Genomic DNA, 27,441 nt, shown 5'->3' on the forward strand with positions numbered 1-27,441 from the left:
AGAGAGTAACAAGATTCTAGAATCCCAAAGAGTAGCAACATTTCATGCTACCGATCCAGGGCAAGCAGTGGTTCATAGGTTGAGTCAGCCCTGATAAACAGTTTGACTTATTTTCAGCCACACACTTAATTACATCCTTCAGTTTCTTTAATTTATAAAAATAAAAACAAGTTCCTTATAAATATATAAGATGCTTTTATCGCAGCATCTGGCAGCTTGATAAAAGGGGGCCCTAATCTAAAATCCAGCTCCAGTTTAGCCGAAAAGCACCAGAAATTTGTAAAACCTTGAAGTGAAAAAGGTTTGGGTATTTTACATATTTTTTTCAATGGAAATAAGTTGAAACAATGGCTCCCAAACCTGGTCCTGGAGACACCCCCAGCCAGAGGGGTTTTCAGGATATCCACAAAAAAATATTCATGAGAAAGATTTGCGTGCAATGGAGGCCGTGCAGATCTTTCTCATGAATATTCATTGTGGATATCCTGAAAACCAGGTGTGGGAGCCACTGAGTTAAAATGAAGTTTTATGGTTAAAAAGCAAATAATACTGTACAGGGTGTCCACAAAGTCTCTTCATAATTTCAAAAAATTACTAAAAAGGCAATTGATCAAATTTGTCCTATGCACTCAGTCCTTATCAAAGTTTGTAATCACATTGCATTTGGGTATTTCAGGTACCCTGTTAATGAAAGAGACCCCTAAACCAGTGGTTCCCAACCCTGTCCTGGAGGAACACCAGGCCAATTGGGTTTTCAGGCTAGCCCTAATGAATATGCATGAAGCAAATTTGCATGCCTATCACTTCCATCATATGCAAATCTCTCTCATGCATATTCAATAGGGCTAGCCTGAAAACCCGATTGGCCTGGTGTTCCTCCAGGACAGGGTTGGGAATCACTGCCCTAAACAAATGGCTACTCCTCAAGAAAAGGCACAATCTATATTGTGCTTTATTGAAACATAAGAACATAAGAACATAAGCAGTGCCTCCGCCGGGTCAGACCATAGGTCCATCCTGCCTGGCAGTCCGCTCCCGCGGCGGCCCAAACAGGTCACGACCTGTCTGCATCACCAGAAGGGGCTCCCTTGCCACCTTGGTTTCTCATTTAAGTCCTATCTTCCCATCGTAGTCCTAACCCTCCGGTCTTGCACATGTACGACCTGTTGGGTTTCTATACTTATTACCTGGTTAGCTTTCTATACCTGTGTTACATCCCAGCATCTCTCTCAGTATCCCACGATCCCTTTATCCCTCAGGAATCCGTCCAATCCCTGTTTGAATCCCTGTACCGTACTCTGCCTGATCACTTCCTCCGGTAGCGCATTCCATGTGTCCACGACCCTTTGGGTGAAAAAAAACTTCCTTGCATTTGTTTTGAACCTATCTCCCTTCAGTTTCTCCGAATGCCCCCTCATATATGCAGACTCAGTGAAACTATAAGACTAACCCCCCTCTTTTACGAAACTGCAATAGCAGTTTCTAGCGTGGGGGAGCCGTGTTTGAATGGCCCGCGCTGCTCCCGACGCTCATTGAGTTCCTACGAGCGTGGGGAGCAGCGCGGGGCCATTCAGCGCGGCTCCCCGCGCTAGAAACTGCTAGCGCAGTTTCATAAAAGCAGACCTAAGTATGGGAAGCATCCATCGTCAAGTCCGTCAATTCATGCACGGCACAAGAAATTTATGGAGACAGGGGCAGTATTGGATAAAGAAAGGAGGGGACGACAAAGAATGCTCGTTCTCCTTCAAAATCCATCTGTATAGAAGTGCATTAAATGAGGCAAAAAAAAAACAAAACAACAACAACACACACGTCAATATCTAGTCATCACCAAAAGTGAGTGGAAATAAGGGTGCGTCTTATGGAGCGAATACCTCCATACGTTTTTTTAAATCCTGCCGAAAAGCGCTGTATGGCAGGAGCTTTCAGTGAAGCTGCCCTTTCCTCCACTGTCTCCTGAGTACCCCTGTACCTTTCTAAAAATCCCGCTGTCCTGCTTGCCTATTTGCCGGGGAGGGGGGTCCCTGCCTGCTTGCTTCAGGATGGGGGGCCCTGCCTGCCTGCCACTAGACCACCAGAGGGGGAACAAGGTACAGAGCCTGGCAGGGAGAATTTGGTTCAGAATGTTTTTTTTTTTTTCTTGTTTTCCTCCTCTAAATCTAGGGTGTGTCTTATGGAGCGAAAAATACGGTAATTCCCACAGATTTGTCTATTCGTTGTGTTTTGGTTTTTAAAAAAAAAAATAAAATCTTGACATTGTAAAGAGACTTTGTGGACACCCTGTATTTTCAGTAGATATTGAGGGCAAAACCCAATCTAGTCATTTTGGGCCCATGTCTTTTCAATCAGAAGTTATTTAATGCTACTTAAGGCACATCCTACCAATTAAAAAAAGTTAAAGCCCCGCACACAGGAACTCAAGTGAAACATTCAGCTGGAGTAAGACTCAAATTTCTTCTTCTGCAGTTATGAGATGTGTGGACACTTTTGTCTCATGTCAGACTATTAGAACACGACTTTGAACAGATTTTGGCAGGTCTTATCCAAGCGGTGCACAAGCCGAAAGGTGATCCAAAAGTGGTCTGTGCCCGGGGTTGTATGACTGAAATGATCAATAAGCTTCTTCCACCTCAATAGTCTTGAATCCTTTGATATCTGAAAACTTTTTAGAGATAAAGTCAGCCAGCAGCTTCCTCCTACCACTCCGGTAAGGGACCATCTCAAATATGACACTGGCGCTTTCTTTTGGGTCGAGTGATGGCACCCTAAGGCAGAAAAAAAAAAAATCAGAGTGGTTTATCATCAGTCAGTTTCGGGATGGGATTGTAGCGAACTCCAAGATGAATTTATCATCTTTCAAATTAAGGCACGTTCATTGAAATCACACTTTTTTTTGGGTCTTTATTCTTTTGGGAAGTTAATATGCCAAAAACATTCCCAGTAGTGAATAAGAAGTTCCACTAGGAACTTAAAGGTCCACTTTCTGGAATGCTCACTAATTAACACCCCACTTCCCTTTTTACAAAACCGTTGTACGGTTTTTAGCGCCAGCCGCAGTGGTAACAGCTCTAACACTCATAGAATTCCTTTGAGCGTCAGAGCTGTTTCCACCGTGGCTGGCATTAAAAACCGTGCAAGGGTTTTGTAAAAGGGGGTCTTATTTATTTTGTATTTCTTTATTCAATTTTCTATACCGTTCCACCGGGGGAGTCAGGTTTTCGATATCTATGAAATCCTAGAGAAAAATTTCACCCATCACAGTCCATATAAGCCAGGGAATTACTTTTAGACAGGGCATCTAATGCAAAGGTTACTAGGGATGGACCTAAACACACTCACACGTGTGCACACAGAGGCTGATATTCAAAAATTGTTGGCATAAGAGGCAACGCATGAAGGGCTAGATTTAAAATAAATAAACAAAGGCAAACAAAGCACAAAGTCATTTAGCAAAAATAAAAACACAGAAGGTAGGCTCAAAAACCCAGTCTTTTTTAATATTAAAATCCCAAGTGCAATAAAGAATACACTTCCAATGTCACTTAAAATATGCCCCAAAATGCGGAAACGCCACAAATGAAGCACGAGTCCAAAATGAAGTCACATTATTAAAGACACCATATAAAAAATGAAACAGCAAAATACAGATGAATGAATGTACTAAGGACCCAACACGGACCGTGTTTCAGCAGATGAGGACGGAACTTAGTGCATTGGTGGAATGAGGCATTATGACATCACAATCTGAGCTCTAGAATGTTGCTACTTAGGATTTTAAAGGGTTTGAGGCTTGCGCAGATGAGGACAGAGCTTAGGCATTGGTGGAATGAGGCATTATGACATCACAGTCTGAGCTCTAGAATGTTGCTACTTAGGATTTTCAAGGGTTTGAGGCTTGTGCAGATGAGGACGGAGCTTAGGCATTGGTGGAATGAGGCATTATGACATCACAGTCTGAGCTCTAGAATGTTGCTACTTAGGATTTTGAAGTGCTTGAGGCTTGTGCAGATGAGGATGGAGCTTAGGCATTGGTGGAATGAGGCATTATGACATCACAGTCTGAGCTCTAGAATGTTGCTACTTAGGATTTTCAAGGGTTTGAGGCTTGTGCAGATGAGGACGGAGCTTAGGCATTGGTGGAATGAGGCATTATGACATCACAGTCTGAGCTCTAGAATGTTGCTACTTAGGATTTAGAAGTGCTTGAGGCTTGTGCAGATGAGGATGGAGCTTAGGCATTGGTGGAATGAGGCATTATGACATCACAGTCTGAGCTCTAGAATGTTGCTACTTAGGATTTTAAAGGGTTTGAGGCTTGCGCAGATGAGGACAGAGCTTAGGCATTGGTGGAATGAGGCATTATGACATCACAGTCTGAGCTCTAGAATGTTGCTACTTAGGATTTAGAAGTGCTTGAGGCTTGTGCAGATGAGGATGGAGCTTAGGCATTGGTGGAATGAGGCATTATGACATCACAGTCTGAGCTCTAGAATGTTGCTACTTAGGATTTTAAAGGGTTTGAGGCTTGCGCAGATGAGGACAGAGCTTAGGCATTGGTGGAATGAGGCATTATGACATCACAGTCTGAGCTCTAGAATGTTGCTACTTAGGATTTTCAAGGGTTTGAGGCTTGAGCAGATGAGGACGGAGCTTAGGCATTGGTGGAATGAGGCATTATGACATCACAGTCTGAGCTCTAGAATGTTGCTACTTAGGATTTTCAAGGGTTTGAGGCTTGTGCAGATGAGGACGGAGCTTAGGCATTGGTGGAATGAGGCATTATGACATCACAGTCTGAGCTCTAGAATGTTGCTACTTAGGATTTAGAAGTGCTTGAGGCTTGTGCAGATGAGGATGGAGCTTAGGCATTGGTGGAATGAGGCATTATGACATCACAGTCTGAGCTCTAGAATGTTGCTACTTAGGATTTTCAAGGGTTTGAGGCTTGTGCAGATGAGGACGGAGCTTAGGCATTGGTGGAATGAGGCATTATGACATCACAGTCTGAGCTCTAGAATGTTGCTACTTAGGATTTAGAAGTGCTTGAGGCTTGTGCAGATGAGGATGGAGCTTAGGCATTGGTGGAATGAGGCATTATGACATCACAGTCTGAGCTCTAGAATGTTGCTACTTAGGATTTTAAAGGGTTTGAGGCTTGCGCAGATGAGGACAGAGCTTAGGCATTGGTGGAATGAGGCATTATGACATCACAGTCTGAGCTCTAGAATGTTGCTACTTAGGATTTTCAAGGGTTTGAGGCTTGAGCAGATGAGGACGGAGCTTAGGCATTGGTGGAATGAGGCATTATGACATCACAGTCTGAGCTCTAGAATGTTGCTACTTAGGATTTAGAAGTGCTTGAGGCTTGTGCAGATGAGGATGGAGCTTAGGCATTGGTGGAATGAGGCATTATGACATCACAGTCTGAGCTCTAGAATGTTGCTACTTAGGATTTTAAAGGGTTTGAGGCTTGTGCAGATGAGGACGGAGCTTAGGCATTGGTGGAATGAGGCATTATGACATCACAGTCTGAGCTCTAGAATGTTGCTACCTAGGATTTGAAATTGTTTGAGGCTTGTGCAGATGAGGACGGAGCTTGCAGGGATGGGGCAGAGACAGGAGTAGAGCTCATAGGGACGGGGATAGAGAGATCCTGGGGGGATGGGGAAAATTTGTCTCTGTGTTATTCTCTTCCTTTTCTCCACATAAACTGAACTATACATTTGGAAAGAGCTTCATAAATGTTCTCCCTCCCCTTCCACATGCAGAATATTCTTCCACATTGCACCAACGACTTGCTTCCTTGGCGCGTCTCAACAGTAGCAGAAAGAACATTTTCCTCTTTACTTACCGTTTCCTGAGTTTCCCTTCAATTAAACCACTACCTTCCAACTTCACCACACCATCTGTTACCCTTTCTGAGAGAGGGTTGACTAATATGACTTCTACATCAACTGGTTCATGTACCACAGCATCTCCATGTACCTAAACAAAAGAAAAAAACCTTCTTGAATCGTATGAATTAGAATCCTTTCCTGTCCTCAGAGCAACCAAAAATCAAGTTGTGATAAATAGGAAGCTGTCACTGCACCTTGATTTACCATGGGATCCAGTAGCCAGTAACCATTATACCTCCCAGATGAAGACCCTAATTGAAGCCCCCTTATCAAAGCCACCTCCTCAAAAAAAACAACAACAAAATAAAACCCCAATGCGGGCCATCCTCTTCAAAGACTCCCCAGTCAATGAGGGCCTCATGGCTCTTTATGTGGTGGATCGGTAGAAACTATGATCCCTAGCAAGGCTACTGATAGGGGGGAGGGTGCCATTTTGGAGAAAATGCTGAGGAGGCAGAAGTGAAAGGGAATCACTCCTGCCAAACAGCCAATGGATCAACATGATGTCCTTTGCTGAAGGTGGGGGGGGGGGGTCAAAGGGAGATCTTTGGGATGGTCTTGATCCAGTGGAGGTCTTTATGGGTCTTGATCTAAGCGAGCTTTGGGGGGGGGGGGGTGATTTCAAAGAGAGTCTTTGGAGAGGTCTTTATGGGTCTTGATCTAAGCGAGCTTGGGGGGGGTGATTTCAAAGAGAGTGTTTGGATAGGACTTGATGGGTCTTGATCTAAGCAAGCTTTGGGGGGGGAGGGTGATTTCAAAGAGAGTGTTTGGATAGGACTTGATGGGTCTTGATCTAAGCGAGCTTTGGGGGGGGAGGGTGATTTCAAAGAGAGTCTTTGGATAGGACTTGATGGGTCTTGATCCAAGCGAGCTTTGGGGGGGGGGGGTGGGGTGATTTCAAAGAGAGTCTTTGGAGAGGTCTTTATGGGTCTTGATCTCGCCCAGCGGTCCGCTCCCGCGGTGGCCCACCAGGTCCGCGACCTGTGAAGTGGTTTCTGACCCCTTCTATGACCTACCTCTAGTTCTATCTGTACCCCTCGTGACTGTGTACTCTGTATATTTTATTCACGACTCTGGTCAGACTCCACCCCAAACCTGCCCGTACCTGCGCATCGCACACACTTTTATGCCGGGGCAACTTTATTAATAACATGTAGAACGGGTACAAGTGGATCAATTTTTTTACTGCATCAAGATTTACAAAGACTAGGGAACACTTGATGAAGTTACAGAGTGATACTTTCAAAACCAACAGGAGGAAATATTTTTTTTTTACTCAAGAGATTAGTTAAGCTCTGGAGCGCATTGCCAGAGGATGTGGTAAGAGCGGTTAATGTAGCTGGTTTTAAACAAGGTTTGGACAGGTCCATAGTCTGATGTTGAAACAGACATGGGGGAAGCCATTGATTTCCCTGGAACAGTGCCATAAAATGCTGCTACGCTTTAGGATTCTAGAATCTTGTTATTCTTTGGGATTCCGGAATCTTGTTATTCTTTGGGATTCTGGAATCTTGCTACTTACTCTTTAGGATTCCAGAATCTTGGACTTCCGGTGACGTCACGATCCAGGATGGAGGGTTAGGGAATTTGCTCTGACTCTCCCCTCCAGAGCGCATTACTTTCCCGTTGCGGGACGCCGAATTTTGAGAGCCTGAGGCCGGAAGAGTGTGGGGGAAGCTCGGGGCGCTTGAGCGATGCCCTCAAAAAAACGAGCGGAGCCCGGCAGAATGTCGGAGCGTGGAGGCGAGCAGGGAGGCCTCCGCCACGTGCGCGGGACCTCGGGCTTGTCCGCGCGCGAGTCGGGAGACAGCGCGTCGGAAGAAGAGTCGGAGCGCGGTGCTTCCCCGAGGCTACGGCGAGCAGGGTCGGCGGCGGCAGTTACGAAAGCCGACCTGAAACTGTGGGCTACGGAAATAAAAGAGGAGGTGGCGGCTGTGAAAGGCAAAATAAAAGAGGCTGTAAAAGAGATCAGGCAGGACTTTGCAGACTTGCTGGGCAGAGTGGAGGACACTGAAAAGCGCCTGGGAGAGCAAGAAGAGTCGGTTCAGGGGCTCACAACTCAGGTGAAGGCAGTCCAGAAAGATCTTCTGGACTGCTGTGCACAGGTGGAAGACCTGGAAAATAGGTCCCGACGGAACAATGTTCGGATCCGGGGAGTTCCGGAAACAGCAGAGTATGGGGACGCTGTGGCAGTGGTGCAAGAGCTCAGCCGGTTCCTGCTGGCAGATGGTGGAGCCCCTGATAACACTTCTGGGGGCCTGAGAGTGGACAGGGCGCACCGAACCCTGGGTCCGAAGAATGGGGATTACCCGAGAGATATTATTGCCTGCATTCACCATTTTCCGGATAAGGATCGTCTGGTGAGGAAAGCTAGAGACCTGGGCGTTATCAATTGGAAGAATTTGAAAGTGGAGATATTTCAGGATCTCTCGAGCATCACTTTGCAGAAGAGGAGGGAGTTTCGCCCATTGCTGGAGGTGTTGAAGCAGAACAACTTGAGATATCGCTGGCTGTTCCCGTTTGGTCTACTGGTTACTTTGAATGGAGTACATAAGCGGGTGACGACCGTGGCGGAGCTGCAGGCGGTACTTCTGAAGGAGGGTCTGGTGAAAATGGGAGATTCTGTTCTAAGTAAAGTGACGGCGCAGAAGCTGGAGCGGTACCAGTGGAAAGCGGTGCCCCAGAGACGGAGAGGACGGCAGAGCGCTCGACAGGACGGAGAGGCAGCCGAGATGAGTGCAGCTGCGGCCCCGGACACTTGAGTGGCTGGCTGCGGGCGGGCGAGACTACCCGCTGCTGGGTCTTGGACCTTGATGCTGATCTGGTGGTGACTTTGGGAGTGTGACTGGGGATGTATGGGTGAGGATCTGGGGAATGATTGGTGGGGGGTCATGGTGCATATGAGGTGTGAATGTGGGGACGGGAGGTAGCACAAAGGCGACATGGGGGGGTGGTGAAGTCACTTGAAGTCTTGGAGGGAGTGGGGAGAATGGGAGTGTGGGTCAGGTGGGGAGGGGGGGTGGGGAGAGCTGGGGAGGAGAGGGGAGGAGGGAGGGGGGGAGGGACGGGGGGGGGGGACTAGGCTATGGAGGGAGAGGGTGGGGGGAGGTGCAGAGGGGATGGGAGTGATGTCTATAGCCGGGGATGGGGGGGGATAATGTAATTAGAGTGGGCAGTTTGAATGTTAAGGGGCTTAACATGCCACGTAAGCGGCAATTGTTGTTGAAAGAAGTTAAGCGCCTCCGATTTGATATATGTTTTGTTCAAGAAACACATTTTGTAAAAGCTGGGGAAAAGCTTGTACAGTTTCGGGAGTATCCCGTGAGGGTTTGGGCTTCTAATAGGGTGGAGCGGAAAAAGGCAGGGGTGGGGATTTTGTTCTCCCACAAGTTGCGGGTGGTCCCAGATAAGGAATGGAGGGATGAAGGAGGGAGGTGGATTATCTGGACTGGCACTGTTGATGGGACTCGGGTAACGTTGGTTAATTTATATGCACCTAACTCTCAACAGGGTCCCTTTTTCGACCTCCTTCTGACTAAGATCTTGTCGGTTAAGGTGGGGCCGGTGGTGGTGGGGGGGGATTTTAATTTGGTTCTTAATCCAGATTGGGATTCCACGGGTAAGGGGGGCGATAGACTTAAGAAGGATAGAAAATGTTTGGAGAGATTTCTGGAAGTTCTTAATGTGGAGGATGGGTGGCGGGTTCAACATTGGATGGGTCGGGACTACACTTTCTATTCCCCTGTACATGAGGTATACACTCGCATTGACATGGTTTGTGTGGATAAAGGGTGGGGGGGTAAAGTGATAGATACCAAGATTGATACCATTGGATGGTCAGACCATGCCCCGCTCTGGGTGGATTTGAAATGGGGAGGACCTAGGGGGGGAGATACGTACTGGAGATTGAACGATGCCCTGCTGGGAGATCCGAAAATAGTACAAAAACTGGAAACGGGGATTTATGACTTCTTAGAGTTTAATAAGGTGGATCAGTTCTCCCCCATGACGATCTGGGAAAGTTTAAAAGGGGTGTTACGGGGGGAATTGATCTCTATAGCAGCCTATAAGAAAAAGTCCCGGCAGCAGGAGGAACTGCAGCTCCGGGAGACGCTCCGCACTCTGGTGGATCAACATAAGAGGGGACAGGGAGGACCGCAGGTGAGGCTTCGGCTTCAGGAAACCCGAATGGCCCTTGGGAAGTTGGAAGATGAGGTGATTAAGTTTAATCTTGAGAAGTTGAAGCTTAAATATTTTGAATCGGGAAATCGGGCTAGTAAGCTTTTGGCTCATAGGGTCAAATTGCAGCAGTCTAGGAGTAATATTTTGGCTATTAGGGAGCGAGATGGCACGGTACTTACGGATGAGGTAGGAATACAAAGGCGGTTTAGGGAATTTTACCAGGAGCTTTATACACCGGAGCTTAAGGGCTCGGAGGTGGAGAGCCAAGCCTATTTGAGGGATTTAGGGTTGCCTTCCCTATCTAGCTCGGATGCACTGGGGCTGGAGGGGGATATTACAGTGGAGGAGGTGTTGCATGTTATTAGACATTTGAAGCCGGGTAAGTCACCCGGACTCGACGGGTTTACTGGGCTGTTTTATAAGAAACTTTCACCCTTGGTTGCACCTTTATTGACTAGACTGTTTAATTCCCTGATAGAGGGAGAGCGTTTGCCGTTCTATATGCGCTTGGCAGGGATTACGATACTCCCTAAGCCAGGGAAAGATCTGTCTGTGTGTGGTAGCTATCGACCTATCTCTCTCTTGGGAATTGATACCAAAATCCTGGCTCGAATTCTGGCCGATAGGATGGCGACTCATATGCCGGACCTGGTCCACCCGGATCAGGTGGGGTTCATTGGGGGGCGGCAGGCGGCGGATGGTATTAGGCGGGTGTTGAACTTGGTGTGGGAGGCCCGTAGATCAGGGGCCCCTTGGGTGGCGGTTGCGGTGGATGCCGAAAAGGCGTTCGACCGGGTGGATTGGACGTTTATGGAGGCGGTGCTACATCAGATGGGATTTGGGTCGCGATTTATCTCTTGGATTCTTACGTTGTATCATAACCCGATGGCTTGTGTCAAAGTTAATGGGGTCTATTCCAAGCCCTTTGAATTACATCGAGGGACGAGACAGGGGTGCCCGCTCTCTCCCCTGCTGTTTGCTTTGGTGATCGAGCCGTTGGCTCAAAGCATCCGTCTGTCTCGGCTTGTGAAGGGGGTGCAGGTGCAGGGGGATGAACATAAACTGTCCCTTTTTGCGGATGATATCTTGGCCATTGTGGAGGGGTCGGAGAGGTCGCTGTTGGCTTTGCGGGATTTGATGCGGGATTATGGGCGGATTTCGGGCTTCAAAGCTAATTTGTCTAAAACGGAGATCTTGAATATTTCGGTACCAGTGGCGGAGGCCCTGGAACTGCAAAAGGGGGTACCATTCCGATGGGTGACGGGCCCTATTAAATACCTGGGGATATGGCTTGGGGTGGAGTGGGATACCCTGTTCCGCCTTAATTATCTCCCTTTGGGAGAGTCCATGAGAAGGGATCTTGATAGATGGGACCCTCTGTACCTTTCCTGGATGGGTAGAATGGAGGTGGTACGTATGATGGTCCTGCCCAGATTTCTTTATCTCTTTCAAGTGCTTCCGGTGGAGGTCCCTAAAGCTTGCTTTACGCGGTGGCATAGGTCCCTTTTGCAATTTATATGGAAGGGTAGGCGTCCTCGGGTGGCGAGATATGCCATGTTCAAATTTAAGGAGGAGGGAGGACTGGGGTTACCCAATCTGGAACTATACTACAGGGCGGCGCAGCTTAGGGCGGTTGTGGATTGGCATGCGGATCCAGCTAAATTGTGGGTCCGGGTGGAACAGGGTCTCTTGGGAGATCCTAGGGGCATACCGGCTCTGTCATATCTACCGTGGGTGGGCTTGAGGGAGACAGATATTGCTTCTATTGCTAATCCTTTTATAAGATGGACGCTACGGGTATGGAAGGGGGCGGGTAGAAAACTGGTGGGTAGGCTGCAGGGTCTACATTTTTTACCTATTAGGTTTGCAGAGGATTTTGTTCCGGGTAGGGAGGGTGGAGTTTTTTGTAGATGGGAAAGAGGTGGGCTGAGATGGTTTGGCCAACTGTTGGAGGGGGAGCGAATTCGTGGATTTCCTGAAGTCCAAGCCTCTTTCCATTTGGAGCAGCGTGATGTATTCCCCTATCTACAGGTGAAGGATTATATTATGCGCATTAAAGCGGGGGACCCTACAGCATATAAGCGCTCGAGGTTTGAGTTAATGTTGGGGGACCCAGTGCGGCGGGGCTGCATCTCACAATTATATCGCCTACTGCTTGCCGACCCGGATCGGAAGACCACATATATGAGAGCGTGGGAGATAGACTTAGGGCACACCTATACGACTGAGGAATGGGAACAAATAGCATTAAGAATACACCATGTGGCGGTGGCTCCGCAATTGGTAGAAAACGCTCTTAAACTCCTTGTGAGATGGTATGTTACTCCTGTGGTGCTTGCAAAGATGGGTACCTCATGTACAGGGGAGTGCTGGAGAGGGTGTGGCCTGAGGGGTACATTCTTTCATATGTGGTGGGAGTGTCCTCGTCTTGAGGACTATTGGACTCAGGTGTTCCGTTATGTGGGGGGCCTCTTGCAATGTCAATTACCATTTGGAGCAGAGACGGCCTTGCTGGGGGTACTCCCCGGGACAGTGGAGGCTACGCAGGACAAGCTGGCTAGACTGGCTTTTACAGCTGCTAGACTTGTGTTGGCGTCTCTTTGGAAGAGCCCCACGATACCTACGGTAGTGATGATGCGAGTGAAATTAGGATGGGTTTGTGAGAAATTTAGGCTTTCGGCGTTACTCACCCGCCAGAGGAGACAGTTTGAGGACCTATGGGGAAGGTTCCTAGAGATGGAGGGAAACTCTGAGTAATTTGTATTACATGCTTAGCCGGTGCATCCCTGATGGGGGACCACCATTGCATCTCTTGCATATTAGGATTATGTTATGCTACTTCTTCCTTTTGGATGTTACATGTGAGGGGGGGGGGAACTAGACGTTATTGGGAGTTGGGTACTTGAGAGGGTCAGGGGGGGTTGGGGGGGGAAAGGGGAGGGGTGGGTTGGGAATGGGACATGGGGAATCTAATGTATACACTGTATTCATGATTGTATGGTTTTGCTGTGCAGGTGTACCTGTAGTGTCTGTAACGCAGTGGTTAAATAAAGAGTTACAAAAAAAAAAGGATTCCAGAATCTTGTTATTCTTTGGGATTCTGGAATCTTGCTACTTACTCTTTAGGATTCCGGAATCTTGTTATTCTTTGGGATTCCGGAATCTTGCTATTCTTTGGGATTCCGGAATCTTGTTATTCTTTGGGATTCTGGAATCTTGCTATTCTTTGGGATTCTGGAATCTTGCTCCTCTTTAGGATTCCGGAATCTTGTTATTCTTTGGGATTCCAGAATCTTGCTATTCTTTGGGATTCTGGAACCTTGCTACCCTTTAGGATTCCGGAATCTTGTTATTCTTTGGGATTCCAGAATCTTGCTATTCTTTGGGATTCCAGAATCTTCCTATTCTTTGGGATTCCGGAATCTTGTTATTCTTTGGGATTCCGGAATCTTGCTATTCTTTGGGATTCTGGAATCATGCTACTCTGTAGGATTCCAGAATCTTGTTATTCTTTGGGATTCCAAATCTTGCTATTCTTTGGGACTGTATGGAATGTTGCTACTATTTGGGTTTTTGCCAAGTACTTGTGACTTGGATTGGCCTCCGTGAAGATGTGTCACTGGGCTAGATGGACCATTGGTCTGACCCAGTAAAAGCTAGTCTTATGTTCACTTGAAAATGCTTTTATAAAGTCATTCCTATATCGGAATGAACTTGTCTATGTTGTTGCCTGTAGGGATATGCATTAATAGTGGAAGAATATTGGCCCATTTGGTTTTGTTTCATTTCATTTTGCTTCATTTTATTTCTAGTGTGTTCTATGTGGAAAGAGTGCGCTCTGAAATTGGAAACAAAATGAAATGAAACAGACAAACAAAAACCTACAAAAGCCGCCAAAACAAAGCACAACAAAAGGATTAAAAGGACCCCATGATTTCTATTTCATTCTTCCTTACATTTCCATTCAAGCAGTGGCATAGCAAGGGACGTTTGTGCCTCGGGCGGCATCACCGCACTCTGCTCCCTTTTGATGTGCTCTTCCTCACCCCCCCCCAGCGCCCCTGCCCCCATGTACCCCTTCAAATGTTTGCCAGCAGCAAGCAGGCTCTCCTACCCACTGCTCGTGACAGCTGAGCCTTCCCTCTGACATCACTTTTTGGTCCCGTGAACAGGAAGTGATGTCAGAGAGAGGGCGGAGGCAATGGTAGGATATCCTGCTCGCTGCCAGTGAACATTTGAAGAGGTAGGATGGAGTGAATTTTAGAGATCCTTCCCATTGCTGGGGGGGGGGGGGAGAAGAAGAGGGGAGGTACCGGTGCTCCCACCAAGATGGTGTCTGGGGCGCTCTGCCCCCTCCTCCCCCTTACTATGCCACTGCGTTCGAGGCAGTTGATTACCGTGATTCTGATTGGAGGCTTCTCCAGAGAGATGACCTTTCGCACCAGCAGTTTCCTCCCTTGTTTCACTTCACACAGGGCCGACACCTCAACCATGTAGTCCTTAGTTAGATGTGCTCTGTAGTCAGAGTGTGGTATTTCTAACGGGAACTGCTTCTCTGAAAAGTTACAAATGAGTTGTAAGGCAATAGATTTCCAACCAATTTCTATGTAGCTTATCAGCTTACCAAATCCAAGAAGATGAATGCCATAATGCAGCAGATTCAATAAATTGCACTGTGAAAATCTGGGCTGCGTGCCACTCCTCTCAGTGCTAAACAATCTTTATATAGTTTATAGCTTATTTAAAATTTGTTAGCCCCTTTAATGAATGCACTCTGGGGAAGGAAAATGCTTGTACTATGAGGCATTTAGGAAGTCCAGAGTAGTGGGAATTATATTTTTGATTTTGAATGAACTTTTTCCTGTGTGCCAAATTTGTTTACTGGTGAAACCGGTCTTGCTTGAGGTTGCCAAGGCCAGTGGCCCAATAAAAGCTATGATTTATTATTGAAGCCATTCTGACTGCTGGAGTTTTCTGTGCCAAGAACACACCACATCTAGCCCAGGAAAACCATGGGGTATCCAGCCTGCAAGGGAGCCCTACTTTAAAGGGGCTCACGCCAGGTGTTAGAAGTGTGTCACTGCTTAGCGTTGGAAAATCGCTCGGCCAGAGACTAGGTGGTGACGGTGGCAAAACAAATTCTATGCTGCTTATCCTAGCAATAAGCCATCTCAATAAGGGGCTATGGACTTCTCTTTTAGGAAATGATCCAAACCTTTTTTAAACCCCGCCAAGCTAACTGGTTTCACCCCATTCTCTGGCAACGAATTCCAGAGTTTAATTACACGTTGTGTGAAGAAATATTTTCTCCCGTTTGTTTTAAATCTACTAACTTAGTAGCTTCATTGCATGTGCCCCAGTCCTAGTATTTTTGGAGAGAGTGAACAAGCTTTCCACTCTTTCCACTCCACTCATTATTATAGACCTCTATCATATTATCTCTGAGCTGTCTCTTCTCCAAACTGAAAAACCCTAGTCGCTTTAGCCTCTCCTCATAGGGAAATTGTCCCATTCATTTTATCTACTGCTTTTATCTAGATTGTTCTTTCTTCAAAAAGGCAGTAAATAAATCTTAATGAATAAATAAGCCTAGGGTTTTCTGTAAATTTCACTTATTACATTTGTAATCTATAAAGGTAATTGGCACCTACTTTTGTTTATAGAATACCGTGTTTCCCCGAAAATATGACAGTGTCATATTAATTATGGATCCAAAAAATGCATTAGGGCTTATTTTGGGGGGATGTCTTATCTCTCCCTTCCTCTCCTCCACCCCCCAATTCTTCCTCTTTCCTTTCTCCCCCCCACCCATGAGTAGCATCTTTCCTCCCCTGTCACCCATTCCCTTGTGCAGCATCTTTCTACCCCTCCCTCCCATCCTCTTGTGCAGCAGAACCCCACTGACACTCCTCCCCGTGAGACTGACATATCTCTGCTCCGAGGCCTCCAGAAACAGCAACGATGGCTGGAGGACTCAGAACGGAGGTATGTCAGGTCTCGCTGGGGGTGGGGATTGCTGAGTTGACGAGTCCAGTTTTTTTCGGCGACTCGGGCAGCACTAGTGTCAGGACTGGAGTCGGGGAGTGTCGGGGACATTCAGGGGAGGGGGGCTTTGTATTTCGTATGATATGTATCTTTCTACTGCTTGTCCAGTATTTCTTGTTGTAAACCGCCTCAAACTATTATGGCTTAGGCAGTATATAAGAATAAAATTATTATTATTAACTAGGGCTTATTTTTGAGGTAGGGCTTATATTAGGAGCATCTTTAAAAATCATGCCAGGGCTTATTTTCGGGCACCTAAATATAGGCGCCAAGTTACAGAATTGTCCCCTTACTGGCTTTAGTTCGATGAGATACTACTAACTCCTTTTAAGGGCTCCTCTTACTTTATTCCATTTACCTGGGGATTCAGGAGAGCCCAGAGTTCCTTTCTCATAGGCACTGAATTGTATTTTTATGTAATATGAAAACACAAATGGGTGAAGTTGTTGTTAGGTGCCATTGACTCGTGCTAGAGTCCTAGTGACTCAATGAATTGCGGATCTAAAAATAAGTGAAGGACGTTGTGCTTAACCTGACCATTTATTTTTTTTTCATCAAAACGGGACATCTATTAATATTCAGTCCCGCCCCCAATCCCGCCCTAGCCCCGCCCCCCAATCCCGCCCTAGCCCCGCCCCCAATTTCTTCCATTCATTTTTCATGTACACACAATATCTTATTATTTCATAATGGTAACCATAAAATAAAAAAAAAAAACACAAAGCACCCTATACGCAGAGAAAATGTTATCATTTATATTTGGGGGGTTTTCAACGATGTCATCTCAGTAACTATAGAAAAATAGACAAATATAGTGCAAAATATAGACAGCAGATGTAAATTCTCAAAACTGACACATTTTGATCACTAAAATGAAAATAAAATCATTTTTCCTACCTTTGCTGTCTGGTGATTTCATGAGTCTCTGGTTGCGTTTCCTTCTGACTGTGCATCCTATCTTTCATTTCTTTCTGCACTCAAGCCCAATTGTCCCTTTCTATTCCCTCCCTCCTTCCTTCCTATGTCCTTAGTGCCCCCAGATCCAGTGTCAGTTCTCCTTTGTACCTTTGTTCCAGGTCTCCCTCTCTCCCTCCTCTTTTATGATCTTGCCTCTCTCTGCTCTTCCTCAGGGGCTCTACCCCTCTGTCTGCACCTCCCAAGGTCCTGCTTCTGCCTCCTGTCTTTCCCCTTTGGTCCAGGCCTTTATCTCTCTAGTCTTTCTTCTACTTACAACCCCCTCTTCTCTGCCATTTTCTCTCCTTCCTTCATCCCTCCTTCCTATGTCCTCTCACTGCCTTCTAGCCTCTGTCCCACCCCCTCCCAAAAAGCCTGCTGGCCTACCTCCCCCAAAGCCAGCCTCCCCTAAAGCCAGTCTGCCTGTCTCCCCCAAAGTCAGCCTGCCTGCCTCCCACAAAGTCAGCCAGTCTGCCTGTCTACCTCCCCCAGAGCGAGCCAGCCAGCCTGCCTGCCTGTCTCCCCCAAAGTCAGCCTGCCTGTCTCCCCCAAAGTCAGCCAGCCTGCCTGCCTACCTCCCCCAGAGCCTACCTGACTGCTTCCCCCAAAGCCAGCCTGCCTGTCTCCCTCCAAAGTCAGCCAGTCTGCCTGCCTACCTCCCCCAAAGCCTGCCTACCTACCTCTCTCCCCCAGAGCCAGCCAGCCTGCCTGCCTACCTCCTTCCCTCCCCCCCCCCCGGAAAACAAAAGCTTCCCTCCAGGCCTGATTTAAACTTCCTCCCCGGTCCACAGCCGCTGCTCATCTGCTGCCACTACTTGCACCCGGAAGCCTTCTTCCCAATGTGAATTCTGACATCAGAGAGGACGTTCTGGGCCAGCCAGGCAGCGATTGGCTGGCCCGGAACGTCCTCTCCGACGTCAGAATTGATGTCGAGAAGGAGGCTTCCGGGTGCGAGTAGTGGCAGCAGAAGAGCAGCGGTGGTGGACCAGGGGAGAAGTTTAAATCGGGCCTGGATGGAGGGTTTATTTTTTTTTTTTTTGGTGCAGCAGGGGAGGGACAGGAAGCGATCGCCTGTCCCGTTGTCCCCGCACACAGCTTCGGGACGCTGTCCCTGAAAACGGGACATTTTGGCGTCCCGAAGCTGTGTGTGGGGACAACGGGACAGGGGATCTGAAAATGGGACTGTCCCCTTCAAAACGGGACATATGGTCACCTTAGTTATGCTCTAATTTGAAAGGTTACCTCTTTTCGGACCGATCGTGCCAGAAACGGTGTCCTTCAAGAGTTCATATGTTGGTACCCCGGTGTACATGATGGTTGAAGAACTCACTTTCACTTTGACGTGCTTGGTCTTGGAGGTCAAATTTTTGAGCGTCAGAACAACGTGGATGTCATCGCCAAATGCAGGGGACTCGCGCAGCTGGAACTTTCCAGAAATTTCAGGCACACCTGGATCTTCAGGGACTGCATTGGAGACTTCAGGTCTGGAATTAGGATGTCTTATTCTTGGCTTCTTATTCCTCCCAATAAGGGCTCTTCCTGTATCATTTTTGTTGATTACTCCACCTTTCAGTAGCTTTTTGCGTGCCCTAATATATACCTTTCTTTCATTAGCAGATCCTGAAGAACACAGGAATATGGTTATAATACCACACTTCACGTAAAGCCAAAAAAATACCATAGTACACTACATAAGAACATAAGAATTGCCATATTGGGACTGATCGAAGGTCCATCAAGACCAGTCTCCAGTTTCCAACAGTGGCCAACCCAGGTCCCAAGTATCTGGCAGAAACCCAAAGAGTAGCAACATTCCAGAGCTGAGATTGTGATGTCATAATGCCTCATTCCATCAATGTCTAAGAGCCATACTCATCAGTGATGTCACAATGGCTTGACTGTCCTATACTTGCTGTACCTTGAGAGACCAAAGGTCCATCAAGCCCAGCATCCTGTTTCCAACAGTGGCCAACCCAAGTTCCAAGTACCGAGCTGGATCCCAAGTAGTAAAAACAGATTTTATGCTGCTTATCCTAGGAATAAGCAGTGGATTTCCCCAAGCCATCTCAGTAGTAGCCTATAGACTTCTCTTTTAGAAAATGATTGAAACTTTTGTTTTTTTTTTTTTTTAACCCTGCTAAGCTGACTGATTTCACCACAAAAATGATAATACGAACAAATGAAGTTGAGAACTAAATTCTAATGGTAATGATGTAACATGGCATGAAAATAAGAAATCCTTCTCATTTTATCTATGTAAAATCTTATTTGCATACATAGATATACAGTACAAAAAAGTTGCAATGACCGGTGCAATCTATTATATTAATTAGCTTAATTATATACTGTATATCTACACCTACTAGTAAGACCACAAGATTCTACTCAGTGCCAGCTTTTCTTTACCTTCTGGGTATTTATAACTTGCCGTGATGTCTACACGGTCATCGCTGCCTATTGCCTTGGTACTGATGTTTTGTCCAATCAATTTGGAATCACAGTACACTCTTTCTTTTACATTCTTGTCATAGCAAATCCAGATACACCGGTCTGAGTTCACCGAGGCGTACACAAATGCGGTGTCATAGTCCTGCTCTACATCTCCTTCCTTAATGGCTTTGACCGAGGCGGGGCCACAGCAGTACCTTCCTGGAACAGGGAGACAGAAAAGACCTGCAAATCAGAATTGAGACGCCCATGTCGGGACGCCTCGAGTTCCGCTCCCATTTGAGAACAGGATCTGTTGATGCAGAACTTGTTTTAAAATATGCGGAAGAACGGTCATTTACAAGGTAGGAGCATCCATTTTAGAACCATAAATGCGTAAACTATTAAGGCGGTCACTATGGCAACATAAACATGCAGGTGTTGGAACATACAAGGACATGTTCTGAAATCCAGACATACATGTGAATGTGCTGGAATATATAGATCAGCGGTCTCAAACACGCGGGCCGCGGGCCGCATGTGGCTCTCCGGGTTTTATTTGTGGCCCGCGGTCTGGAGGTGATCATTGTCTTCCTTTTGGAGCATCAGCCGGCTCGTTCGGCCAAAGCCGCGGGTTGGCGGCTCCTTGCGCTATCCACTCCTGCATCGGAAGCCTCTCTGATGTCACAACATCAGAGAGGCTTCAGATGCAGGCAAGGATCTCGCAAGGAGCCGCCACCCGCGGCTTTGAACGAACGAGCCGGCCAGAAACGCTGCTGCCCCAGTGGCGTACCAAGGCGGTCCACTGTTCTCTTCCCTCCGGGGCCGACCAACTCTCGCGGCCCGACGTCAATTCTGATGTCGAGAGGACGTTCTGGCTAGCCAATCGCTGACTGGATGCCCGGAACGTCCTTTCCGACGTTAGAATTGACGTTGGGCGGCAAGAGTTGGTCGGCCCGGTGCAGAAGAGAAGCAGGGAGATCTCTGCCTGTTCCCGATAGCGGCAGCGGCAGCAGCCTATTCCGCAGTGGTGGTGGCATGGGGGAGGGCAGGAAGGAAGGAAGAAAGAAAGAAAGAAGGTGGGGTGGGGACAGGGAGCCAGACAAAAAAGCAAAAAATGGGGCACGGAGGAAGGAAGAAAGAAGGAGGGGGGACAGGGAACCAGAAACAAAGCAAAAATGGGGCACGGAATCAGAGAAAGACAGACAGAGAAAGAAAGAAAAAGTTGGGGGAGGGAATGAGGTCTGGAGGAGAGGAAGCATAGAGGAGGCTGAAAGAAGGGAAGAAGTATTGGATGCACAGTCAGAAGAATAAAGTGCAACCAGAGACTGATGAAATTACCAAAGGTAGGAAAATGATTTTATTTTCAATTTAGTGATTGAAATGTGCCAGTTTTGAGAAAGAAAAGATATTGAACTTTAAATGTGAGTGCTGCAGAAAAAATAGAGTACTTGGAGGGCCGCAGAAAAAATAGTTAATGTCTTATTAAAGAAATGACAATTTTGCATGAGGTAAAACTCTTTATAGTTTATATATCTTTCCTTTTAACTGTTAAAGGAAAGTTTTACCTCATGCAAAATTGTCATTTCTTTAATAAGACATCAACTATTTTTTCTGCAGCCCTCCAAGTACCTACAAATCCAAAATGTGGCCCCGCAAAGGGTTTGAGTTTGAGACCACTGATATAGATAGACCTGAGGCTTTTTCTTCCATTAGATTTAACCCAGGGGTCTCAAAGTCACTCCTTGAGGGCCGCAATCCAGTCGGGTTTCCAGGATTTCCCCAATGAATATGCATGAGATCTATGTGCTTTCAATGCATATTCATTGGGGAAATCCTGAAAACCCGACTGGATTGCAGCCCTCAAGGAGGGACTTTGAGATCCCTGATTAACCCGTCAGCTATTAAAGTGGAGTTATATATTAGTTTATATTGAAATATATAGTAGCCAATTTTGAAAGCATGTGCAATTTTTCCAGCGCTGCTAGAGTCTGATACACCTTGATGACATTGATTTGATTGGGGGGAGGGGAGAGAAAATCTGTACATGCAAACAAGCTACTGTAGAAACACGTTAAAGCATTTTGCTGTATGTTCTCTCTTTACATGTGCTAACCTTCTCCCTCCTTGTTCGCGGGGGTTAGGGGCAGAGCTGGCCCACGAATAAGGAAAATTCGCGAATAAGTTTTTGGTCGACTCTGACCCACCCCCGGACCTAGAGGTGACGCAGGGTGGGAGCGATCTTCCTACAACTCCTGCCCCTTGCAGAGCCATGCTGTGCACTTGCGCTGTGAGTTCCCGTGGTTTTTGGAGGGGGCGTGTCATGGGTGGAGAGTGGGCGTTCCTGCACTATCCAGTTAGTGCATTAAAATTAGTGCGCACTCACCGGACAATGCAGAAACAAGTAGGAACATTTAGCATTTCCTAAACAGAAGGTGACAAGTGCTGCTCCTGCATTCATTTTTTGCACGTATAGCAACTTATTAGCACTCAACCTGAAAATTAGAAAAAAAATCCCATAGAACGTGCTGTTTTAATCCCCCCCCGCCCCTCCCCCTTTTTACAAAGCTGCAGTAGAGGTTTCTACCATGGCTCAGAACGCTAAATGCACCGACGCTCCTAGAATTCCTAGGAGTGTCGGGGCATATTGTGCTCCAGGCCGTGGTAGACACCTCAAATGCAGCTTAGTAAAAGAAGGCCCACATTTGGGCTTAGCACCGCTGTTTTCGCTACGCTGAGCAGGGTCCTCCACCTGCAGTCCTGTCAATGGGGGGTGCTGTTTCACTGTCACTTTTTCAACAGCGAGGGACAGGCAAGTTTTGCAGGATTCCAGGGAACCTACCTGTCTTTAGGATTGAAAACACAATGTTGAAGCACTGCCCTCTACTGGTAGCAATGCAGCTGGAGGACTCCTGCTCAGCTTAGAGCAGTGGTCTCCAACTCAAACCCTTTGCAGGGCCACATTTTGGATTTGGAGGTACTTGGAGGGCCTTAGAACAAATAGTTACTGTCTTATTAAAGAAATTACAATTTTGCATGAGGTAAAACTCTTCATAGTTTATAAATATTTTCTTTTGTCTAAGTCTTAATAATAATATTGTAATTTATAGCTAAAGAGACGTATGATCAAGAAACTGTTTTATTTTACTTTTGTGATTAAGATAAACATACCGAGGGCCTCAAAATAGGATCTAGTGGGCCGCGAGTTTGGGACCACTGGCTTAGAGGCAACAGTACTTAGCATATGAGAAAGTCCTATGTTAAAAGAAGTTAAGCTCAGATTTTTAGCACACTTTCACAAAAGGGCCCCTTAGTGAGTTATTTAGCCACACAACTAACCAGTTAAGTACAACTGACTATCCATGCACAGACACCAGGGTCAATATTGCTTCCATCGGCACGTTTTTGAACATTGACCCCAAAAAGCCTATATTAAGACCCCCTCTGTTACCTTCACTGATTTTCTGTGGAGTTGAATCCACAACTTGCCAACCACTGTAGGATGCTCTCAGATCATTTCTTTTGAACCAGCATTCATTCCACACATGATAATTCCTGAAGATGAGAATGAAGATAGATAATTTGATCAGGGATTAATTCAGAAACTCAAACTCTAGTTAGCAAGAGCCGATGCTTTCACCTTCCCAGGTAGATTTACAAAGACCTTTGAAGTCAGTTCGAGGAGAACAAGGCAGGAGTGAAACACAGAAAAATACACGACATATAGAGTATGACATCAAATAAGATTTCACCAAGATTGTTTCATCATAGTAACATAGTAGATGATAGCAGATAAAGAACCAAATGGTCCATCTAGTCTGCCCAACCTGATTCAAAATAAAAATTTGTTGGGGGTTTTTTCTTCGTCTTCTTAGCTATTTCTGGGCAAGAATCCAAAGCTCTGCCCAGTACTGTTCTTAGGTTCCAATTACTAAAGTCTCCGTCAAAGCTCACTCCAGTCTATCTACACCCTCCCAGCCATCAGTGGACCAAATGATAATTACCCACCCAATACATCCAGATAAGTCTATCTTTTTCATAATGGATTTAAAGTTATAATCACAATGTTAACCATTTAAATTATTCAATGGTAGGATGATCAGTTGCTTGTGATGGTCCTCTGGAACAACCTTATTTGTTCACAATATTTGGACCGTTTCATGGCTGTGGGTCTGAGCACTGTTACGCATTATTTAATTATCTTATAGAATAAGTCAACTGTGATTTTGGATAGTGATCGAATAAGATTTGCCATGTACCACAGAGAGTCAATGGTTTTCTTCAGAGTCTTTCCGGTACCGTCATAATATTCATCAATAGTGAGGTTGAGGTCCCTGTCATGAGCAGAGGCAAAGTTGGTGACCAGACGCGCGGGGATTCCTAGACACCTCAGGACTAAAGCAAGCACAAATAATTCATTATTAGTACACATTATATAACTTCGGTTTCAAAGTAATTTTATAAAGCTGTGTCCGTGCGTAAAGCATGCTTGGTTCATTGTGGGGAAGGGTTAAGAAGGCAAGGTCCAAGCCATTGGGGGAGGGGAGTTGAGCTTCTGTTGGGTTCCATATGGAAGTTTATATGCTTGCAATTTTCCCTTCCTTCAGCAAAAGGAATTAAAGGTATCAAGAATTTCAGTCAATCCTTGGTCTTCAAATTATCTCAACTATGGAACGAGCTTCCACGTATACTAAGGGGTCCTGCTAATCACTTTGGAAATCAACCATGCTAATATTTTCTGTTATTTTCTTTGTATTTTCTTTTAGTTTCTGTTAACAGAGTCGAGCTCTACTTTGGTTGAAGACCTGGTATGCAAATCTAAGTTTAATTTGTTAGTCCCCTTGTTTTCTATCAAACTTTTGCTCCTGCATCTTATCTGTCTACATCAGGGGTGTCAAAGTCCCTCCTTGAGGGCCGCAATCCAGTCGTGTTTTCAGGATTTCCCCAATGAATATGCATGAGATCTATTTGCATGCACTGCTTTCAATGCATATTCATTGGGGAAATCCTGACAACACGACTGGATTGCGGCCCTCGAGAAGGGACTTTGACACCCCTGGTTTAAAAGGAAGCTCCGGAGTGAGAGGGCAAAGGATGACGTTAAGAGGTGACAGACTCAGGAGTAATCTAAGGAAATACTGTTTTTTTTTTAAACAAAAAGGGTGGTAGATGCATAGAATAATCTGGTGGTAGAGGAGGTGGAGACAAAGATTGTGCCTTAATTCAAGAAAGCTGGGCAGGCAAGTGGGATCTCTTAGGGCAGGGGTGTCAAAGTCCCTCCTCGAGGTTTTCAGGATTTCCCCAATGAATATGCATGAGATCTTTTAGTCTACAATGAAAGCAGTGCATGCAAATAGATCTCATGCATATTCATTGGGGAAATCCTGAAAAACCCAACTGGATTGCGGCCCTATGCTGTTATTTGAATATTTTTTTTCTGGATGAAATTGTCTACTACTATTTATCATTTCTATGGCACTGAAAAACATATGTAGTGCCATACATTTAACATTCAATAGGCAGTCCCTGCTCAGAAGAGCTTACCATCTTAATTTGGACAAGCAGACAGGACATCTCGGGGTTGAAAAGATTCTGGTAGAGGAAATGATAAAGTGGGTCGAGGTATCTGACATCAGTGAGTGGGAGTTTCAAAAAAGTGGGCTTCTAGCTTGAATTTGAACACTGCTAGAGACGGAGCAAGATGTATTGGCAGCCTGTTAGGGGCATATGGCATAGCAAGAAAGAACTATCGGGGCCTTCAGGGGGCGGAGGGGGAGGGAGGTCAGAGAATCCCCATCCTAAGAGGCCCTGTTTTACGTTTTGCTCGATGCAGTTTGATTGGTTGAGCAGGCTGCTTACTCAACCAATCAAAATGCATCAAGAAAAAAGTAAATCCCCCCAAATTAAATAAAGCAGGGTTGTAGTGCTGGGGATTCACCGAATCTCCTGAAAGCGCTTGCCGCATGCCACAGGGTTGTGGATGTGTTGGCACCTAGTTGATAGAATTGCCCGTCATGTTATTATGCAATTCTATAACTTGAGGAAACCTACAGAGATAGCAAGAAGTAATAAGACCATTTCCATCCAGGCCCATCGATTTAGACCAATGATTCCCAAACCTGGCCTGAGGGAACCCCAGCTGGTCAGGTTTTCAGGATATCCATCATGAATATTGTGACAGGGAAGCTCCTGTCCCAGCTAAGAGAACTACTAAACCCAGCAAGCACCCAGCCCTGGTCCCTGGTAAACCTGGCATAGAACCCGGACAGTCGGCTCAGCCAGGAAGGGAAGTGCATAAGCAGGTTGCAGCACAGCCCAAGAGCCAGATAGGGAGGGCACTGAAAACTAATAATTTCCCCTAACACTCCTTTCCCCAAGTCAGGGAGAAACCTGAGACCAATTTGGAGAGGGGTGGAGTCAGACACCAGAGTTTGCAGGCTGGGAAGCCTCAAATGGGAAACAAGGAGAGGCAGCAGGAGAAAGGCTCAGCTGGCTCTGATTGGGAAAGCCAAACAACCCATGGAGATCCTAGCTTCCACACATTGCCTAAGCCCCAGCAGGGACGTTTTGCAAGAGGCCAGCTCACAAGGAGAGGCAGTATAATACACAGGAGGTAAAGTGACTTGCCTATTAAACCCCAGAGGGAAGGGCTGGAAGTTTACCCTAATGGAAACGCTGCAGGGGAGCTGGCAGACATGCAGAGAGGGGGATGGGATGTAAAGCCTGGAATGAATGTGGAAATGGAAATCTAGGGTTCCCAAAGAGTGTGAGTGGGAAATGTATAGTGACCCTGGGGGTAGTGTGTTTGGTGAGGACATGGACCTAGAAGGATATAGTGTGTGAGGGTCCTGTATTGTCCTGTGGAAAGAGTTTTCTGTTTTCTTTAAACTTGAGCCAGAGCATGGCTGCAAGCAGGGCTGAGGCAGCACTGCTTAATGACGTGAAAATGCTTTTGTAAATAACCCCGTATTCAGACTCCTTAGGAGCAGGAGATAAGGGTCACATCGGATGGGGCTGGAGACCTCAAACTAAAAGGGAGGCGTGGCCCTCACAGCCTGTCAGGCAGGGCTGTGAAAGTTCCTTGGGAGAACAGCGTGTTAAAGCCAGAAGAAGCAGAGTTAATTTTTGTTTATACTGTGACTGTGAAAACAGGAGAAATGCGAGAAAGCTGACACAGGCTGTGCTATGTCCTATGGAAGGAGCTGAGAGCAGGGGAAACTTCTAAACCCAGAAGGGGATGTGGGAACAATGAATGCCCTGATCAGGGGTGAGTTTCTTTTTTGGTTTTGAATTTGGATTAATTTGATGATGAGGACTGAACCAGTGCTGTACAGAGCCTAATGTAATGCCCCTGGACTGAGCTATATAGGAGAGCGAGCCGGGGCTGAGAGAAAATCCAATACACCAAGTTTTGTTTTTTGTTTTTTTTTTCATTTGGGACACTAATAAACTTGATGCTGTTTTGCAGAAATCCGGTATCCGGGTTTTTCCTTCACTAAACCATATAAAAGGCGTTACAAAATTCTTACTTGTGGTCCGAGCCGGGTTTTCTCACCAACTGGGAGACTGGCCCGGCCACAATATGCATGAGATAAGATTTGCATACCGAGGCAGCAATGCAGGCAAAGCAATCTCATGAATATTCATGGTGAATATCCTGAAAAGCTGACTGGCCAGGGTTTGGGAATCCCTGATTTATCCTAAAACTTACTTGTGCACGCCACTCCTGCAAATACCCAACACTGGCCATATTTCACAGGTTTGTACCCTCTTCTGCGCCAGCTCCAGAGGATTTCAACACTTCCACTCCAGAGGGCTGGATTGACTCCGCCAGGAAATTGATCACCCCAGTTTCCTTCCAATACCCCTTTATCATCATAACTGTTCACCTGGGAAAAATAAAATGTATTTATATCCTAAAGCAGTTTACATTGAA

The 27,441-nt window shown here is 46.3% G+C and overlaps 1 protein-coding gene across 4 annotated transcripts in view; it reads right to left on the reverse strand.

Annotated features, from left to right (window-relative positions):
- Positions 1-1,301: 1,301 nt before the first annotated feature.
- The window catches only part of LOC117369153 (protein-glutamine gamma-glutamyltransferase 6-like), a 45,881-nt gene continuing 19,741 nt past the window's right edge, over positions 1,302-27,441 (reverse strand). For all 4 annotated transcript variants that reach the window (XM_033963233.1, XM_033963234.1, XM_033963236.1 and 1 more), the window contains 8 exons: positions 27,217-27,394; positions 23,765-23,900; positions 22,957-23,060; positions 19,485-19,727; positions 18,321-18,698; positions 14,477-14,634; positions 5,852-5,985; positions 1,302-2,765 (listed from right to left, as the gene is read on the reverse strand). In XM_033963233.1, coding sequence (XP_033819124.1) covers positions 2,612-2,765; positions 5,852-5,985; positions 14,477-14,634; positions 18,321-18,698; positions 19,485-19,727; positions 22,957-23,060; positions 23,765-23,900; positions 27,217-27,394 — 1,485 coding nt within the window. In that variant the 3' untranslated portion in view covers positions 1,302-2,611. The remainder of the gene's footprint in view (positions 2,766-5,851; positions 5,986-14,476; positions 14,635-18,320; positions 18,699-19,484; positions 19,728-22,956; positions 23,061-23,764; positions 23,901-27,216; positions 27,395-27,441) is intronic.

Source organism: Geotrypetes seraphini, chromosome 11, assembly GCF_902459505.1.
Source record: "Geotrypetes seraphini chromosome 11, aGeoSer1.1, whole genome shotgun sequence".
Classification (NCBI taxonomy): domain Eukaryota; kingdom Metazoa; phylum Chordata; class Amphibia; order Gymnophiona; family Dermophiidae; genus Geotrypetes; species Geotrypetes seraphini.